This window comes from Cyprinodon tularosa, unplaced genomic scaffold (genome assembly GCF_016077235.1).
Source record: "Cyprinodon tularosa strain WSP-4 unplaced genomic scaffold, ASM1607723v1 ctg513, whole genome shotgun sequence".
NCBI lineage: Eukaryota > Metazoa > Chordata > Actinopteri > Cyprinodontiformes > Cyprinodontidae > Cyprinodon > Cyprinodon tularosa.
This window is the reverse complement of record NW_024039245.1, coordinates 91,404-112,028: the sequence shown is the minus strand read 5'-3', so window position 1 is coordinate 112,028 and position 20,625 is coordinate 91,404. Positions and strand designations below refer to the sequence as shown.

Sequence of the window (20,625 nt, the reverse complement as noted above, 5' to 3'; positions counted from 1 at the left end):
TTTGCACCATATTTATTTATTTATTTTGCACTGAACCTTTCTTTATCATTGCCTTTTGCACCATGACATTTAAACTGGTTTTCTTTTTCTCCTACACTGTTACACTACATTATTGATCACTACTCCTCTTTATGAATGGAAATGTTCATTTCACTGCTGTGAGCTGCTCATTCACTGTTGAAAACTGTATGCATAGGAATTTTGTTTTCTGTGAACACAAAATAGCAATAAAGTTAGTCTAAATTTGAGTCTGTAAAATCCATTGAAGAGCAGTCCTGTTTAATTTCTTTGCTTCTGTCCATTTTGCAGTTGTTCATTGGTGACCAATTGACTGCAAGTTAAGTTACAGCTAGTCCTGATTAGTTTCTGCTCAGTCTAGGTAAACCCTTTAGTTGTTGTTCATTGATTTTAGTATGTGAGAAATAATATCCTGTACTAATGCACATAGGATAATGCGTGCTACACAAGCTGTCTGCTGATGGAAATTTTTGTAATTTAATTTGTATTTACAGGCTGAGTGGTATTGTGTCTGCAACATGTATCCATTTTGTTGCAAAATAGTATGATTTTAATGGTTTTTTTACAAATCTTATACTCCATTTACCACCAACCTGTGTACAGCCCTATTTGCTAACCCTCTTTATAAATTTATTTTAATTTCAATAGTAACAAGTTAATTTCAATTAGTGACTAGTTCCAATATAAACAATATAATTCTAATTAAAATATTAAAAATATGGTTGAAGTATTAATAAATGGGACTTATTGTCTGCATTCACATAAGGGCCTTGAAGTTATTTTATTACATTATTATATTGAATTCAACGTAGCAAATCTTCTAGGAGCCGACAGCTAACCAAGAGACAAGAAACAAGAAACAAGTTTATATAGTTTTTTTATTTATTTATTTTTTAGAATAGGATACATGTGTAAATTCAGTTAATATCATACAGAATATATTAGTGATAATCAATACTTATCAACAAAAATGTATTTCAAAACATGTTTTAAAAATTTTACTGTACATGAAATATTTAATTTGTATATATCGTGGCAATACATTGAATATTTCCAGCAAGTAATTAAGCATGAATCTGTGTCTCCTGTACATATTAAACATTATTTACTGTCCTACAAAAGTTAAAATACATCAGAAAGAAGAACTGCCCCAGAATACACCAACCTTTGTTGTAAATTAAACATTTATACATTTTCAAAAGAAGTTTTAGCTTAAACAGAAGTAATATTTGAAGGTCAGTGAAATAATTCTGAATATGGTGGGAGAAATAAACAACAGTTAGGAGTGCTAAACACTCCTACATGCTGCATGTAAGCGTAAAGCAGATAGTGCTTTAGCTGTGACAGCAATTAAAACGTGGATTGACTATTCACTGTACATCAAACATGCTTTGCCACTGTGCGTTTTTAAACCACTACATCAAACTCATCTCTCTTCTATCTTATCTCTCTCCATCTTGTTTGTTTTAGTATCTTATGTGTTATATTTCTATGTATTCCATACCTTTTCTCCAAAATTTGTCTAAGATTAAAACTTTTTTGCTTGTCACATGCATTGTACTTGTGTGGCAAGTAGTATTCATATAATATCAGGGGCTCACGAGCTGAAAAGTGTATGGAATGGACTCAACCTGTGATATTACTCAGGTCATACTAAGCTATCCAAACTGAAAAGATTTTCAGAAGGTCAAGGCACAGACAGGAAGCTACTGGCTGTGTGTATAACTCTGAATAAGACTTTGAAAGTACTGCTGGGTGTTTTTTTTAGGTTCAAACACAATAATGTAACATTTTGGCAGGAAATACCAGAAAAGGAAAGAGTAGACACTGGAAAGTACTGCCATTGCATCAATAATCTGGATGTACTTTTCAAAGTAAAGTTCGTGGAGAGTAACAGTTAATGTCCAGATGATTATCAGCTGCAGGAGGCAGAAAGTTATCGCTTTGGCCTCATTGTAATTTTTTGGCAAATCTTTTCCCGTGTAGGAGAAGCCAAAAGAAAAAATGATCAAAGCTGCAATTAAAATTAGAGAACCAATTAGTGGAAGTAAATCATCTCCACAGTGATGGAGGATCTTATCAGAATGCAGGTGTGTGTCATTGTAAGGAATTGGGGGCTTAACAGAATAGCCAATGATAAGTAGAACTGCCTGGGAGACAACGGCCACAACGATGATCAACCATTGTCCCTTATATTTTAACCACCAACTTAAAATTTTTGGGAACTTGACAGCTATTTTGAAAATGCAAACAATCTGAAAAGAGCGAACAACAAAACAAGCCAAACAAATTGTGAAGAAAAATAGAAAGAACAAAAGACGTAAAATGCAAAAGGCTGCTGTTGGCTTTCCAAGATTAAAAAATACACTAAGGCTAGACAGGCTGAGGCAGACTAAAATCAGGAAGCATATTGGTCCTCCAGCAGATTTGACAACAGGAGTGTTGTAATTGATAAAGAAAAGAACGGATACGGCTGCAGCGAGGCCCACGAAAACCAGAGCTCCGAGCATGATCACCACAGCTCCACTATGTGAGAAAGCCATGTATTCCTCCCGGCGTGGATTGCATGAAGTGCTTCCTTCTTCAGACCACTCAGTGTTTTTACATTTGATGCAGCTAAAAGGATCCTCTGTTGTATTAAATAAATAACATTAAGTCAGTATATAAATGTTAAATGTTAACAGACACCATATTACAGTATTATGTTTTTTTTTCATTCAGAACAACTTAGAAAAATAAGTAGTAACTAACTTAATGTATGTCTTGGCTGTAAGTCTGTAAACTGTAAGTCCAAAAGGTTCTTTGCGTTAAAATATTGGTCTCCAGCTTTCACCCTAAAGGGTTTTTTTTTTTTTTTTTTTTTTGGCTGACTTGTGTTATTCTGCAATTAATTACAAACTAAATTGCTCTCCTATTATTTTTATATTTCATGTTTTATAGTATGCCTATGGATTGTTTTCCATGTTTATCAAGAAAACAAATCTTCACCAAGCTTTTTTTTCCTATTGTATCATTTTTTTTAGAATTATAAATGACTAAAATATTTAAGAGATAGACAATTTTTGCCCATTTTAATATATCTTACTTGTGCTGTTGATATAGGTTCCTTTTTCACATTTCGTACATTTGAAGCAGCATTGGTGGAGTCCCTCTTGTGATTTGGCAAATCCAGCCCCACATTCTTCTGAACAAACTGACCGTGGCACCTGTTCAAGTCAGAAATCAAGCAAAAAGGATCAAAAATTAGGATAATTCAATCAGAGGATAATTTAGATAACCATAAAGAAACCATAGCTGTAAAATTTACAATCTATTCATTTTTTTTTATTGGGCTGAACAGAAATAACCCTCTAAATCCCAGCAGCCACTATAGCTGTTACAATAGAACACTCCTTTATATCTAGAAACAAACAGCATTTTTCTTTTTCAGCATTTTTTAGCATTGAAAAAAAAGGATCAAATATACTATATATATATATATATATATATATATATATATATACAGGTGCTGGTCATAAAATTAGAATATCATGAAAAAGTAGATTGATTTCAGTAATTCCATTTAAAAAGTGAAACTTGTATATTATATTCATACATTACATACAAACTCATATATTTCAGATGTTTATTTTGTTTAATTTTGATGATTACAAATGACAACAAATGAAAATCTCAAATTCATCATATCAGAAAATTAGAATATTACTGAAGACCAATAAAAACAAAGGATTTATAGAAATGTTGGCCAACTGAAAAGTATGAACATGAAAAGTATGAGCATGTACAGCACTCAGTATTTAGTTGGGCCTCCTTTGGCCTGTATTACTGCAGCAATGCGGCGTGGCATGGAGTCGATCAGTCTGTGGCACTGCTCAGGTGTTATGATAGCCCAGGTTGCTCTAATAGTGGCTTTTAGCTCTTCTGAATTGTTGGGTCTGGTGTATTGCATCTTCTTCTTCACAATACCCCATAGATTTTCTATGGGGTTAAGGTCAGGAGAGTTTGCTGGCCAATTAAGAACAGGGATACCATGGTCCTTCAACCAGGTACTGGTAGCTTTGGCACTGTGTGCAGGTGCCAAGTCCTGTTGGAAAATGAAATCTGCATCTCCAAAAAGTTGGTCAGCTGCAGGAAGCATGAAGTGCTCTAAAACTTCCTGGTATGTGGCTGCGTTGACCCTGGACCTCAGAAAACACAATGGACCAACACCAGCAGATGACATGGCACCCCAAACCATCACTGACTGTGGAAACTTTACACTGGACTTCAAGCAACGTGGATGAAGTGCCTCTCTTCTTTTCCTCCAGACTCTGGGACCTTGATTTCCAAAGGAAATGCAAAATTTACTTTCATCAGAGAACATGACTTTGGACCACTCACCAGCAGTCCAGTCCTGTTTCTCTTTAGCCCAGGCAAGACGCTTCTGACGCTGTCTGTGGTTCAAGAGTGGCTTGACACAAGGAATGCGACAGCAGAAACCCATGTCTTTCATACGTCTGTGTGTGGTGGTTCTTGAAGCACTCACTCCAGCTGCAGTCCACTCTTTGTGAATCTCCCCCACATTTTTGAATGGGTTTTGTTTCACAATCCTCTCCAGGGTGCGGTTATCTCTCTTGCTTGTACACTTTTTTCGACCACATCTTTTCCTTCCCTTCGCCTCTCTATTAATGTGCTTGGACACTGAGCTCTGTGAACAGCCAGCCTCTTTAGCGATGACCTTTTGTGTCTTGCCCTCCTTGTGCAAGGTGTCGATGGTCGTCTTTTGGACAACTGTCAAGTCAGCAGTCTTCCCCATGATTGTGTAGCCTATAGAACTAGACTGAAAGATCATTTAAAGGCTTTTGCAGGTGGTTTGAGTTAATTAGCTGATTAGAGTGTGGCACCAGGGGCCATCAATTTTGAACCTTTTCACAATATTCTAATTTTCTGATATGATGAATTTGAGATTTTCATTTGTTGTCATTTGTAATCATCAAAATTAAACAAAATAAACATCTGAAATATATGAGTTTGTATGTAATGTATGAATATAATATACAAGTTTCACTTTTTAAATGGAATTACTGAAATCAATCTACTTTTTCATGATATTCTAATTTTATGACCAGCACCTGTATGTATATATATATATATATATATATATATATATATATATATATATATATATATATATATATATGTATATGTGTGTGTGTGTGTATTTATTTATTTATTTTTTTTCAGAAAAAAAAATCGAAAAACAAATAACAATTACTTACTGAACCATTTCCATGCCACTGGATTTTACTCTGGTTGATGGCGAATGGAATAGACTCATAGTACTTGTAAAAGCCAACCTCCTCAGCTGCACCCATCTTGTTCCAGAAAACTATTGCATATGATCCAAACTTGGGGTCACCATTTTCATCAAATGTAACCCTTTGTTTTAGAAGTGTAAAGTTGGAGTGCCACAACTCTTTTAGTACCTGTTGTCAGAAAGAAAGCATGGATTATCGGTAGGTTTCTTTATGTGCTGTTTATGGTAATTAGAGGTAAGTATAAAATTATATTATTCTATGTTGCAAGTGTTTATAATGAGGTACTAATACAAATGATTTTGATTAAGAGGTACATAGAGCCTATATCGCACATATTGACCCTTTTATGCATTTCTTTCTCCTATTAGGGATGATTTTTCCACTTACAGTTTTGAAATCATCAAAACACTACTAAAAAAAACTGTTTAATATACAAATATGGGCTCTGTGTTTTATATCTGCTTAAAATATTTTGATATTTTCAAATTGTATTTTTAATCTGAAAAATGAGTGAATCTTTCCATCCATATAGATGTCAGCCGTCTTTTCAAGTTCTAGTTTAGTGACTTGTTTATCCAAATGGTCAGGCAGTAACTGGTCCTGATATGACTGGTGAAATAGTACTACACCCGAAACATTTGGTAAATCAGTTATGATGTACCACAGAGGCTGTTTTATCATCACACAGATTTGAAAAGCTGCTTTTCGTACTCTGTCAAATTATCTTTCTCTTATATCAAAATTCTTAATCTTAAAGATGTAATCGTTGCAGAAACTTAGACCAGCAGAAATATGTAGAGCTTTTTCTTCTTTCTCTGGGCATATTAGCAGTAAATCACAGATCTCTGAATAAACTTAATTTATGTTTCAACTTATTTAATATTTGTAGATATAGATCTTTATATAGATCTATTCAATGTACCAAAAATATAAATTGTTAAAATGGAAACTGACATGTTCTAAACTGTGGAAATGGATAGGTTATGTAGTTATCCTATACTTACCATGCTGGGACGTGCTGCAACACTTCTATTACAGCTGCCGGTTTCACATTGAAGGACTGAGTGTAAGGCATGAGCAACAGAATACACAGCAGAGTAAACAGGAAAATTAAAGGATGGGTCTGCGTTAATGATATCTTCGGCAGTATGATTGCTGCAGTCGCAGGTCTGACCACAAAATGCTTCTTGCGATACATTTCCTTTCTGATACTGGTCTTTGAAGGAAAAGATGAAATCATTGAAACCGGTTATTTCCATTTTTGGCTCTGCTATCCCGATTACTGTTCCAATATTTTCAATTCCCTTTTCTTTCGGAAGCTCTTTGTGTAAGGACCAAGCATCTCCTGCTATCCACACTTTGTTTCTGACGTTGTGTTTTATGGCAGCCTTAATGAGAGCTTCAGCAGTCCATTCCGGTGCGAAAACAATTGCGACATTTACCTTTAGCGAATTAATATGTTGGAAAATCGTAGAGTAGTTTGTATTCTGATCAAGGCCTTTTGTGTAGGCCAGACAGATTTCAGTGCCCTTGATGGTCCTTATGAACAGGTCCCGGCCATCTCTGCCATAGTTATCATCAATGTAAAGGAATGAAACCCAGAGCCAGTTGAACTCTAGCAATATACTTAACACTACCTCTATTACATCCTTATTAGGGTGGACTGTTCGCAGGAATGAGGGAAAATTCTGTTTTCTTGAAAAGACAGAACTGGCAGCTCCATAACTGACCTGTTGAAGAGAAATGTCAGAACCTCCAAATGTCCATATACCGTAATTTCATCTTAAAATATTACATTTTATTTTTCAGTTTATTTTTAAAAAAAAAGTATTAAAATAGCTGAAATATTTACCATTGGAAAGAAGTCCATCATGAAAAGCGGAGCAACACTTAGTGTCCCTGAGCTTGTATAAGAACCAACCACTGCAATCATTTTGGACCCAATCCTGTATGAGGAGTTCCAGGGCTGGATGAAACCTCTATCAGTGATGAGCTTAAAAACACCCGGGAAGTTCTGTGTGTCTGAGCAGAGGTCTAGTATTTTATAACCAAGCTGAACATTTGGCAGCAGTCTGGTAGAGTTATTGATCTCCTCTATGGCGAATCTCATCAGCTGGAACCTCCGGTAACTTGACAGGATAAAAGGTTGACTGTGAATAGAAAAGGAGTGAAGATTCTGCATAAGGGAAGACTTTATGTTGTTACCCTTATAGATTTGATTTTGTAAAAGGAGAGTTTAGACATTTATGTTTCTAGGGTTGCTGTCGAGAAATGTCTTGTTCAGTTTTAGGGAAATCAGTGAAACCAGATGTTACTAGGAAGTCAAGCCAGCCAGAGCAGTCCCTGTTCCAAGGTGGATTTCTTTACAGTAAATATTCTGGATGTTCAAATAAGCTCTGTTTAATAAACATTAGTGCAAAACCAACAAAAAAAAAAAAAGTAATGTATCAAACAGTTACTCTTACAAGTTAAAAGTTACATTTCATCTGAAAACTGACCATGCAATTTTTTTGTGTCATTAATGGATCCCAAATTTCTGAGAAACCATCCAAATAATTTTTTTTTTTTTTTTGCACAGAAAATTTTTCCCATGAAATGAAAACTTTGCAAACCAATTGAAAATTTTATAGTAATATAAAACCCTTTTGTTCCAAAGTAAACTTCCTTTTCATTGTCCTGCACAAAACAACGCAACAAAATGTTGGACATTGGAGTTATTATGGCTGTTATGTAAACTCTCCCCACACAGGGTTAACTCAGGAAGTGGTTCAGATAGCTATCACCCGCATGGCTGCTGTTTACAGCCTTGCAGAAGTACATTAAACAATATAATTTGATGTCACAAATCCCAGAAAGATCAAACATGAAAATGTAAGTTAACTTAAATTACATGACTACATGTAAACAATTTAAGCCATATTTATAAAGTTTATTCTTGAGGGGAAAAAATTACATAAAGACTAAGAGTCTCACCTTGAGCAAGTAATGCTTTCTGGTTTTTCACGAGGAAGCCTTTCACTGACTTGATGGATGTCAAAAAGGCCGCCAATCAAATAATCCCCATCCAACTCGAACTCTGAAGCTGTGGTGTCCTTATGGAGAAGACATCCAAGCAAGCACAGATAAGCTAAAATCCATGTCATTTCCATGTTTGTCTTTTGCCACCCTGCTGTATGTTTATTACTGCTTCTCTCCTTCTGCTTTTGTCCATGAGTTACGCTGAGTGGGTTTCATAACCCTGGGAATAGCTAGCGGTCATAAGCACCTAACTGTAAAAGCGGGTGGATTAACAAATCAGTATGCAAAAGCTATCTTATCTGCTTGCTGCCAAGTTCTGGTTTCTGAAACAGGTTAGTGTGTGTAGGCATGTGTGCTAACACTATCATAGCAAAATCTGTAAGGTGTGCCAGTTAGATTTTAAATATACAAATGATGCGTATAAAAATATCTTTCTTTAATTTTCTTTCTAAGCCTGTGAAACAGAAAAAGGGCATTCACCTAGTCTGGATGGTAGTTCCTAATGTCTTTGCTTTAGTAATTTTGGAATACTTTTCTAAAACTTAATAACATTGGTTCCCAAAGTTGAGCCCCTTGATTAACCACTTTTGGGCCTTAAAATACACCTCAGAAATTCATCTTTAACATCATATATATATATATGTTAAAGTGTTTTAAGACATAAAATCTCTACATAAAAATAGGACAAAACCAACTACCTTGGTTGCTGATGCTGTTTGTATTATCTATTTTGTAGAAATGTTTGTAAACTCGACTAATGAGTATACAAACACTGATACCATTTTGTGGGTCAGATGCTAGAAAGTTTGGCAATACTTGCTTTAGTGCATCCATGAGCTTCAAATGGGTTCATCATACAATGATTTGGTATATTGCACACATTTATTGATGTTAATTATATCTAAGAAATAAAAAAGCTAAAAATTTTAATAAAAGCAAAAATAATTTTCTTTAATGCATATCAGGGAACAGAAAACTGTCTGCGCACTGTGCAGTAGATGCTCTATTAGTTTGAGCCCATTTGGTAAAGTTATTTTAGTGTGGTTTGGAGTTGATCAGCTAGAGGTTCTGCTCTGTTGGGGTTGCTTTAATGACTTTTGGTTGTCTGCACTGTACAGTGGGATCTGGTGTCTTTCATCTTCGGCTCAACAACAAACCACCAGGTTTAGCTCAAGAGAGTTAGCTAGCCAATTAAAACAGTTTCATCATAGTTATTACGGCAGTTAACACTAAGCCCAAAAAACAAAATCAGCATTTCCACAAAGCATGTCAACACAGGGAGTAAGCGGTTCTCAGCAGGTGGCAGGGCTTCAGGTTTGCAATCAGCTTTACACAAGGGGATGCAGTCCATAGTATCTATGGTAACTCCAAAAGTACATATCTATGGCTAAACTTAACATAACATGTATGTTTTAAAGAATCTGACTTGAATTTGCATGGGTAAATCCTCCATTAGACTTAACATATGAAGCTGACACAGTTTTGGTACTGTTCTGAAAGGACACAGCCTCTTTAATAGCATTTGGAGTGGAAAAAAAAATTACACTTCCATTCTTAAAATCAGGTTGTTTTGTTTTATCTTTTTTTTTTTACTGTTGCACAAGAAAATAACATGCAATCCATGAAAAACATTAAATTCAACTCAGGGACCCAATTAATCACTTTGTCTTCCATCAGTTTGAGCTGTAATGGATTTTAATACGGGGAAATTACAAGGTGGATGAAAAAAAATTAAAGAGATTTTAGTTTCAAAACAAAAATTATATTTTAAAATATATATATACTGTATATACACAAATCCAGACAACCCTTTGAAACACAATATTTTTACAGGAAAATGTGATGATCCCTTACTACAGTGTAGCTCAAAGTTTAGTATTGACAGATTACTAGCACTTTGTTACGAGGAAAAAAAAAATCAAAAGGTTCATAGAAAAAATGTACGATCGCCACCAACTTCATCCATTTGTTTTATTAAAAGGGGTCAATCTGTTGTCCTATGTTTCCTCTGCAAAAGAAAGAGAACAACAGTTTGCTTGGAATGACTTAACCTTTTTTTTCTCCTTAGGATAAAGCAGATTTTAAAGGGCAACAACAGTTTGCAAAAACTAAAATAACCCTGAACTTTGGAGCACATGGGAAAATGCTTCAAAGCGAACAGACACTTTGGAATTGAACTCAATTTCAACAAATACTGATTATGCACTTTGGAGGAAAACTGTCCTTTTTTTTTTTTAAATATAAAGAATAATGGAAGTCAAAGAGTTATGTAGTAAAGTTATGAAAATTTCCCATTTGAAGGCTTAATGTTGAAAGCTTATAAACATAAAACCAGCAGATTTAATGTAGATAACAGACAAAAGGAGATTCCTTGAAATATGCATTCATAAATATTGAGCCCCCAGACAAAGTAAAATAATATTAAACATTAACACCTAGTCTATTTTAGAGTCAAATTACAAAAAAAAACCTGCACAACCAAACGTACCCCTCCTAAAACCAAACCAAAACCACATCATTTTAACTGAAAAATTCACGCATCAATGTTTTTTGAGACAAATTAATGCATATTAAAATCCAATGTTTCTAAACACTTCCAGGCAACTTCATTTGATATTCATCTAAAAAACGTATGTGAAAGCAGCAGATACTGAGATCCAAAACATTTAATGTTTCTTTAAGATTTTTTTTTCCTTTAATCAAATTTAATATCTAATTACATATTTTTGCAAACAAACTTGTGTTGTTCATAATGTACAACTGAATGTGTTACAAATAAGCAGGAAGAACATATTAATTCAAAGTTGGCAGACTAAGATGGGAGATAAAACAGCAACCATCAGAAAGAATCAGAAAAGAGAAAATTTGACTTTAATGATATTCTAGTTTAGTTCGTCCTTATAAATAACATTCATCTATCTTATTGAATAAAATGCAGAGGGTAAAATTAACATTTAACTACTAATGCAAACCAATCTTAAAGAAAAAAAAATGAGCAAATGACTATGTTGATCCATGCTCATATTTTCACCCAACACTGTCATTTATGGATCAAAACTTTAATTTTCACGTTACGTTTCAATGTTACTGTCCATCTTAGAAAAAAAAGAAAGAAAAATAATCTCTACTCTTCATCACTCCCTTTTAGCTGGGATGAATGTGTTTCAAATGAGACTGAGGCAAGGGTGAGGTGGAGTTCCTAACTAGCAAAAGTTTTCCCTGTGTCTTCCTTGCCTTTATATGTCCTCTTCCCATGTGTGAAGGGCAGGTATCTGTACTTGACCATATGCTAGGGAAAAGCAGAAAAGAAGGAAAGTTATCAACAGTTGAGACAAAATAAAGTGTTTTGATGACAAAAAAGGAAGGACATGCACACTTTTTGTCACACAAATAAATCACATTATATTCCAAAATAAACTGATATTTGTTTTCCTCATTTAAGAACTTTAAATCCTTTTAATTAGTTATTTTCCATACAGAGGTCAATGTTTTTCATTCTTTTGGAGACATAAGAAACATTCTCCCTCCCATCCACGACACATTTACAGCTGATTGGAACAATTCTTTTCTGCTTTAATTTATAATGTAAATTTTTTTTCTATTTATTTATTTTTTTTATGTTTTAAGCCGGGCGTTCACTGTGCGATTTTTTTCAATTGTTGCGCGCAGCTGCTGCTCACACTGTACAATTAACCCAGGGGTTTAGTAGTGTTCATTGTGAGCTCACAGCTCACGATGTATGTGCAGAACGACGCTCTCATGCGATCTACCTGCTCACACTGTACGACTAAAAATCACGTCGGACTCAGCTCCGCAGTGAGATGGAGCTGCTCTGTAGCTCTCTGTGCTGAAGTCCAACAAATAGATGAGGAATATGAAGCTCACTATAGTGAACCGCGCTACCTTGTCAATTTGTGCAATTTTGTGCTGAAAATCCTAAAAAGAAAAGGCGACGACATATTTGAAAAAAAGAAAATACGTGGCTACTGTTCTGTCAATTTTACAGACAGAACTGCATTTCACTCATCGCATCCCTGCCACGCTGCTGTGTTTATATCTGAGAGGAAGAATAAAAAGAAGAATCCTTGTTTGCGCCCTGAGCGATTTGTCCACGACGGTCGGGAGAAAATCAAACATGTTTGATATTCTCCAGACCTCGCGATTCCTGATCGGCTGACCGCCGCTCGTAACCCCCGTACACTACACGACTCATGATCAGGCTGAAAGTCGGCCCGATCGGAAAATTCTCACACGACTGGAAAATCGCCCCGAAAACCGCACAGTGTACGGCGCGCTTTACTGAAATCATCCACTGCTTTTAATGTGTGTGTGTTGTTGGTGGTTCACCTTAATCTGCCTCTTCATGGTGATGCAAAAGAGCATGATGAAGTACATTACGAGTATTGGCCAGAACACTGGAACGTTAAAGGCCTCGAAAAACGTGCAAATCATGGCGATGACGATGCCTTTTGTCGCAGAGTGCCTGTCACAAGAGAGAGCAGAAAACAGGGACTTTTGCAAACATTCGTTTAGAAATTTTTATGACAAAATTTATAAGATTAAAAAGAAAATGTCAACAATTTCCTTTGATTTTTAACACACATAAAGCCAGGTATAGTCTATGAGAGCATCAGTCATAGATGACATCATAAATAGCATCTTTTTAAGAGACATGCATGTTCTGCTACACTAAAACATGTAAAAGTATCTTTTATATTAATCCAGGTTGCCTCCTAGTTAGAGGATGTATGCAAAAAGGTGATGTATGAACTGCAAGGTCAAAAAAAAAAGTCTGTATCAAGCCTAATAATGTGCCAAAAATATAGATAAAAACTGAATGGTTTTACATCTGTATATTTAACAGCAGGCATCAATAGAAGCCATCAGAATAACCCCCATAGATAGAGTTCAATGTGGAGCACTGACCTACGTGATGGATAATATAAAAAAAAAATAATAATAATATTACAAGTATTACTGCTTAAGCTCAGTGTGCTTCATAATCTAAATCTGGCAAATCAAGATCTGCTACAACCATTTTAAATAGTTATTGGTAGGTTGCTACCAGATACCTTATTTGGTAGGTTTGGCTCAGAACACCAATTAACAGCAACACAGACATTATCTCCTGCAGGTAAAAATATAAGGAACTTGCCACAAGCAAGCACTATCAGAAGATAAAAAACATACACTGATAGCTAAAGAGTGGCTGTAACAATCCAAAAAGGTGCTTATGATTATCCTCTTGCTACACCAATTCTTAGCTGTTTGATAGAATCAGAATAAACTAAAAAGGAATTTCAATTTTAATTAATAACAGACAGACTCCTTTTTAGCTCAGCCCCTTTCATACATTGTTAAAGCTAATAACAGTTGAGTTATTACAGGGATGGAGAGCAAACACAGAAAAGCCCAGGGGTCAATGAACAAAACACACACACAAAAAAAAAACAGACAGCTACAGGGCACCTTATTTGTATATCACGTTCTGGGGAAAAAAAGAAAAAAAAGAAAGAAAAAAAAAAAGAGTTGTCACTTGTACTCAGTTTTAGAACAAGCTGAGGAATAGCCTCCGGCTGCACATTAGGGGGGCTCCTTAACTGCCAAATTTTAAAACACGGCTCAAAACTTACTTTTATTCATTGGCTTTTAACACTGGCAGGACTTTATTGTTGTGTACGACGGAGTATTAGGGCCACACATGAAGAGAAAAAATATTTTTGCCATGACGAGATTAAACTCGACATGTCGACTTTAAAGTCGACATGTCGACATTAAACTCAACATGACATTTCAACTTTATTCTCGAAATGGCGAGTTTAAAGTCGACAGGGCGAGATTAAACTCAACATGACATTTTAACTTTATTCTCGAAATGTTGAGTTTAATGTCGACATGTCGACTTTAAACTCGACATGTCGACTTTAAAGTCGACATGTCGAGTTTAATCTCGTCATGGCAAAAATATTTTTTCTCTTCATGTATGGCCCTAATACTCCGTCGTAGTTGTGACCTTGTTTATTTAGCTTAGACAAATTCTTATTCCCTAATTTTAGATTTTTATGCTGCATTTTATTGTGTTTTAGCATTTTTAGCTATGTTCAGCACGTTATTTTCAGCTGTAGCCATTTTAAAGAACCCTTAAAAAAAGTTGATTATGATGATGATGAATACATACCAGCTGTTCAGTAACTGAGACCTAATTAGACGTTAAAAACAAAAGCCCTTAACCCTTTAAACACCTACTTGTTTTTACCCAACTAGGGAAGCTTGTATGCAGAATTATTAAGTTAAAACATGACCAAAATGTCGAGCCACCTAAAAAAACCCACATTCACTTCCTGTCTCTATTACAAGCAGTAATGTAGCAAAACTGCATGACATGAAACTTTAATTTGAATACAGTACATGAGTTAAGGGTTATACACCTTAATGTAAATATTGTGGGAAAAAAAAAGCTGTCATGCCATACAAATACTTGTTTATCTTTTAAATATATTTTTTTAATTGTTTTTATATAGAAAGTGTACAGATTATCCATGAAGAAACTATTATAGTTAAGAGTGACAATAGAAAGAGAATATTTTTCTCACATGTTTCATTGGTTTCTCCTAAAAGTCAATATCTTACTCCAAAAAGATTTTGCATCTGTTGCCACAAAGAAATAAACAGAAAAAATATTTGCAATCCCTCTACGGATGACCACAAGAGAGAGCCACAACAAGAGCCAAAGTCTTACCAGAATTTGAATTCAGGCAATCTCCTGATGAAAGGGCGGAACTCCTCGTTCTGCTTGGTCGGAAGGGATGGGCCCTCATCTGCAAGAGAAATAAGATCAACTCTGCTTTCCAAAGGCTTTAACAATCACAGCATGAAATAACAAGCAGCATAAAGAACCAATTTATACTAGATCCTTATATGTAACCAATGTAAACACAAAAGAAAACAGAGAAAACACGACTTGAATGAATATTTAAACAGTTTAGGACAAAACAGCACAATAACAACAACAAAAATGCTTATACGCAAAGGTGTTCCCTTACCTTCATCAAGTAATGAAGGATCCACTTTTGGCGACAGAAACGCAATGAACAGGTTGAGGTGGTAGATTCCCAAAGCGTATGTTACTATATACCAACCCTAAGAAGAAGCACAAAAAAGCACCACACTGTAATGCTTATTCACTTAGCAAAAAACAAAGAGACTGGTTTGTTAATTAAATGTACCCTGAGCAACAAGCCACCATTTCGAAGATGCAGATTAGCGGGTGTACATATGCATGTTTAGGGTCACAAAATCCCTACGTAATCAACACTGAGTGTACATTCGGATTTGACAAAACAACAATCAGGTTAAAGATTACCTGTAGTATGTACACTCTGATCATGTAGATTGCAGTAAGTAGTAAAGTGAGCGCCCATCGCACTGCATAGAAGGGTGTTGATCTGTCAAGCCATGTCTGATAGAGCTGTGAAAAAGAAACAAAATTTAAATAACCTCTGTCATCAAAGTTGTACAATATGACCAATACTTTAATAAAAATTAGTTTGTGATTTTCATGACAGTCACCTGTCCGATCCCTGTGAAAAAGGCAGCAACTACAGATGGTTTCCCATGGATTGACTCTCCAACACTGTCCCCTTCTGACATCCTGCCAGAAACCAAAAAAGCATTTTCATTAATGGTGATATTTATTGTTCATAGGAGCAAAACAGAATTTCAAAATTATGAAATTGAATTAAAAATGTAATATGTTTTAAATATCCCAAAATAGGGCTGAATTTGTATTTATTCCCTAAAAGAAAAACAGGGTTTATAAAGGAATGAGTAACTCTAATTTAATGCTTTTAAATGCTCTTTTAATGCTCTTAGAAACAATTTTAATGCCATCAACAAGTACCCATGACTCTCATATATATATATATATATATATATATATATATATATATATATATATATATATATATATATATATATATATATTTATTTATTAGGGATGGAACGGTTTATGAAAACAGTCCGAACCGTTTGGTTCTACTGTCTCGGTTCGGTTCGCGTGTGTTTCGTTCGGTTCATGCGCGGCTCCTTTTTCTCATAGGCGAAGTGTGTACACTCCAGAATCGAAGGGGGCGGTACTGCGACCAAAGCCAACCACCAGTAGTAAACAAGAAGAAGAAGAGAAGCAGCGTAGCCGGGTGTAGCAGAAAATAATCAGTTGTTGTGGAGAACTGTGTCGGAATGGCGAGTGGGAAAGAACAGGAGTTGGAAGACGCGCCAGCAGCACTTTATAGGTCTGCTGTATGGGACCACTTTGCATTTAGAGTGACCTACGATGACGGCGAAAAGAAAGTTGTAGATAAAAGTGCAACAGTGTGCAAGCATTGTGCAACACGTTTTGTTTATGCTAACAGCAACATGACCAACATGTCATGCTAACCCCGAAATCCCACATACTCCGTCAGCAACTCCCGCTGCGCTCCAGACCGGCAGCTCAAAGCAAAGCCTACAGCCCCCACTGTGGCTCCCGTCCGCTCCCCTCTGAGTCCCTTGGAGATGTTAGAGAGCATGCGCGAGATGATTAAATTCAAAGCAGTAAAACATACGGAAATGATCTAGGGTTTCCGTGGATCATTAAAAATAATTACAATCCATTATTTTTGGGGGGATTTTTCATTAATTTCATAAATTTTTATGGGATTGCGGTGTAACAATCAACATATACCGAATCGAACCGAACCGAAAACCGTTACCACGAAACCATGAATCGAACCGAACTGTGAATTTTATGAATCGTTCCACCCCTAATATATATATATGAACAGCAAAATCCTACATGATCTTTACCATTGACAAGCTGCAGCCATTTCCCGAATTCCTTGTTTTCCAGCCCCTTTTTGCCGAAATTTCATTTTCCCAGCTTTTTCTTCACCTCGAGCCTCTTTTCAGAAAAATCGGGCTTACAATCAACCCGAAGCAGTTCCGCACAAATATATCGCGGTATATCTGACAAAATTGTTTTTATAAACTGTTTTTTTATTTTATTTTAATAAAGCATTTTAAATACCACATAATCACATTTGATTAATTTTAATGCCAATTAAGGCCTTAATTTTAAAAATAATAATTTAATGACTTTTAATGATTTTTAATGACCCACAGAGACCTGAAAAAGTCTTGCCGATTTTAGGGTAAACTGAGAGAAGAACTCTACCCCAGAAGTTCAGCTTTAAAAATATTTAAATGCTTTTTCAATTATTTAATTTTTTTTTGTCTACTACACTCTTACACAGAATGTACTATCATACTTTGAGAAACAGCACAGATTATGAAATACAGTACTACAATTCTTAAATGAAACTACCAGAAATTCCTAAGTCTAGCTACAGGTTTAACAGCTAAATTCTAAAAGTAGCAACCAGGAAATTCATTTACTATGGAGTCATTACTGAATGATGACTGAAGTTACCTATTGTACAGAACCCAACTGACGCTAAGATTTATGTATAACATTGCTTATTAATTTAAAAAGCGAGGGTATTGCGCTGCTTTTACAGAATGTTTCATTTTAATATAAATATATGATATTAGCTGTTTTGGAAAACCTTGAGAAACTGGAACTGATTGTGGCTAGCAAAGATTTGTTTAATTGCAAACCAACAAGCGCAAGCTTTGTCGAAGCAAAATGAATCATGTAGAATCTACATAAAGGCATAAATGCAGGGTAAATATAATGAGATGCTTTTATGACATTTCATACGGAATTTAAATGTGAACTATACGTATTAGCTTAAAAAATAGCTATAAAAATGGCTAACAGGACATGTAAATGTACGTTACCTTTGGCCCAAATTGTAGGCTGTATGGGTTATGTAGTTCTTATACTAGCCTACGGTTTATACCAAAGTTCGTTGAGCAAAGCTATCTACCTACATTTCCCACAACTCCTACTTAGAGAGACCACGCCGGATCCTCGAATGAACGTGTAGTTCGTAAAATCTCTCCTTTCGTTGTGTTGACTGGTTAAAAGGGTCTGAAAGAACTACAAAACCCAGCAGTGCTTTTAAAAACTGGACAACTCACTTCCTGTGATACGTTTCTATGTTACCAGCGGTTTGAAGCTAGCCTGTGTTAGCATGATTGGAAAAGCATTATTCTTTAGATAACACGTTTATAGTTAACTAATAATACAATGTTTTTACACACGAATGTCTGATTTATCCTTAATTATTTCCACTCGGCGGTGTAGGCAATTAAAACAAAATACAACAATGACAGTCATTTCTTACCTGATATGGCCTCTTAGTCACTACCCGGCTCTACCCAGCTAGCTATACTAGCCACTTCTCGTGGGAACACGTCAGTACTTCCGTGAACATCAGGACATTCCTGTATGGCAGGCAGTTGTTACATTTTATCACCACATGCCATTGAAAGTATGGCAGTCTACCTTTTTTTTTTTAGAGCTTAATGTGTTTTTAACGGTCTGTTTTTGTTTTTACATTAACATAAAAGTATGATATGTTGAGACATTTAAGCAAAGATACAGTGGTTATCTGCAAATCAATTTTCAAAAGGGTGGCCCAAGATTTTCTGAGATCCTAAGTGGCGATTTTTTCTTCCACTCAAGCCTATCACCCACCAGCAATTAAAGCACTTCACTGTTTTTTTTGTTTTGTTTTTTTTGTTTTTTGTTTTTTGTATTAAATCCTCTAGGACAGGGGTCTTCAACCTTTTCCAGGCCAATGACCCCCAAACTGATGGCAAGATGGAGCAGGGGCCCCCTAATTTTAGATATTGTATGACATGGTGTTGTATCAAACTGGTCCTATAGTCACTCTATTACATATGGAGTAATATAATGAAAGTAATGTCACCCTGGGATTGTTAAAGTATTTCTGATTCTGATTCCTGGTTGATGCGACAAGTGTTGTGAATGAAACGGTGCCCAGCTTGAAAGAGCTCATGTGTGTCGCTGAATGTGTGCATTGATGACTAAAAAACATCTTCTGCCTCTATTTATCTGTTTACTACAGTGTGTTAAATTCATGTTAATGTGTAATTAAAGACATTTCAATTAGTGGAAAAAATTGCAGGGGGGGGATATAAAAAACATTTTTCTTTCAACCAAAACTTTTGTGACCCCCACGCAGTACCTCTGTGGACCTCCGGGGGGTCGTGGACCCCTTGTTGAAGACCTCCACTCTAGGAAACAAACAAAACTTGACCGTGTCTAAAAATGTTGTTCATAGTGTGCAGCATGTTTATACTTGGTCAATCAGTAGACCAAACAAGTTAATTTAGTCGCGTTTGTAAACCCAAGGACATGCAAAAAAAAAAAAAAAAAAAGATTGGTATTCTTAAGATTAATTTGAAGTTACAGTCAGTATTAAGGTTACTCAGCACAGATACAAACAGGGGTCATAGTTTAACTATAGGGAAAAGGTTCCTGAACTTTTTATTCAGTCAGAATCCAACCTGTTGCATTTAACATAATAGATTACACAATAATACATAACATGTAACACTCAGAACACAGTAATGAGAAAAGTGGTGTTAATACCTGAGAAATATATTTGACAGATCTAAAATGTTCATTCTGATTGGCACTAACAGGATTCTTTATGGCTAAAATCTTAACAAGAATAATTTTACGTATTCCAAATACTTTTTACTCCTAAGCTATTTTTATTAGAAGCTGCGTGCAGCCTATTTACATGTTTAAATATTACAAGCACTCATAAACCCACCTGTATTCCAAAAATGTTCCTTCGGAGAACATTTTGCAAATAAAGTAACTAAAAAGCATGATACAGACTTAAGAATTAAGCTTATTAAAGGGGTATAAGTCTCAGAAATAATCTTATTATTCAGTTATTATCAATAAAACAGTGAACGAGTTGCAATGAGGATAATACTGTAATTCACACACCTGTTCGCAATTGCCATCATTAAATTAAAGTCAAAATTGGGGTTTGAGTTGAAACTCTTTATTAGTATAATAAGGAGAGACATTGAGGAGGGGGATATTTGAAACAATGCTTTAAAGAAAAACACTTTTTAAAACAAGTTACACTGAAGAACAAGTACATCTTTTACAGTATTGTTTTACAAAGCTGGTACAAAAAAAGAAGGGCAATTTGATCAGAATATTAAAACAAAACACATTTCTATTTACATTTCGAAAAGGCGTGTGCTTAATACTGATCATTTGGACTTTTATGTTTATAGCATTAAAGTGCTTGTTCTTTCACAAAGGGATGAAAATAATTATTTTTCCAAGTACCTTAGAAAA

At 35.3% G+C, this 20,625-nt stretch overlaps 1 protein-coding gene and 1 pseudogene across 2 annotated transcripts; both read right to left on the bottom strand.

Moving 5' to 3' along the window:
* Positions 1 to 2,082: 2,082 nt before the first annotated feature.
* LOC119795524 lies at positions 2,083 to 9,674 on the bottom strand (annotated as a pseudogene).
* A 145-nt stretch (positions 9,675 to 9,819) lies between these two features.
* rer1 (retention in endoplasmic reticulum sorting receptor 1) lies at positions 9,820 to 18,754 on the bottom strand. 2 transcript variants are annotated; one of them, XM_038303566.1, is made up of 8 exons: positions 18,620 to 18,754; positions 15,903 to 15,984; positions 15,697 to 15,801; positions 15,377 to 15,473; positions 15,073 to 15,151; positions 12,681 to 12,816; positions 11,568 to 11,622; positions 9,820 to 10,341 (listed from the first exon to the last, which is right to left on the bottom strand). In XM_038303566.1, exons 2-8 carry the CDS (start codon positions 15,981 to 15,983, stop codon positions 10,331 to 10,333), a joined length of 564 nt encoding a protein of 187 aa, XP_038159494.1. In that variant the 5' UTR covers position 15,984; positions 18,620 to 18,754; the 3' UTR covers positions 9,820 to 10,330. The 2 variants fall into 2 exon arrangements, with proteins under 2 accessions (XP_038159494.1, XP_038159493.1); XM_038303565.1 differs by having other exon boundaries at positions 10,011 to 11,622.
* Positions 18,755 to 20,625: the final 1,871 nt, after the last annotated feature.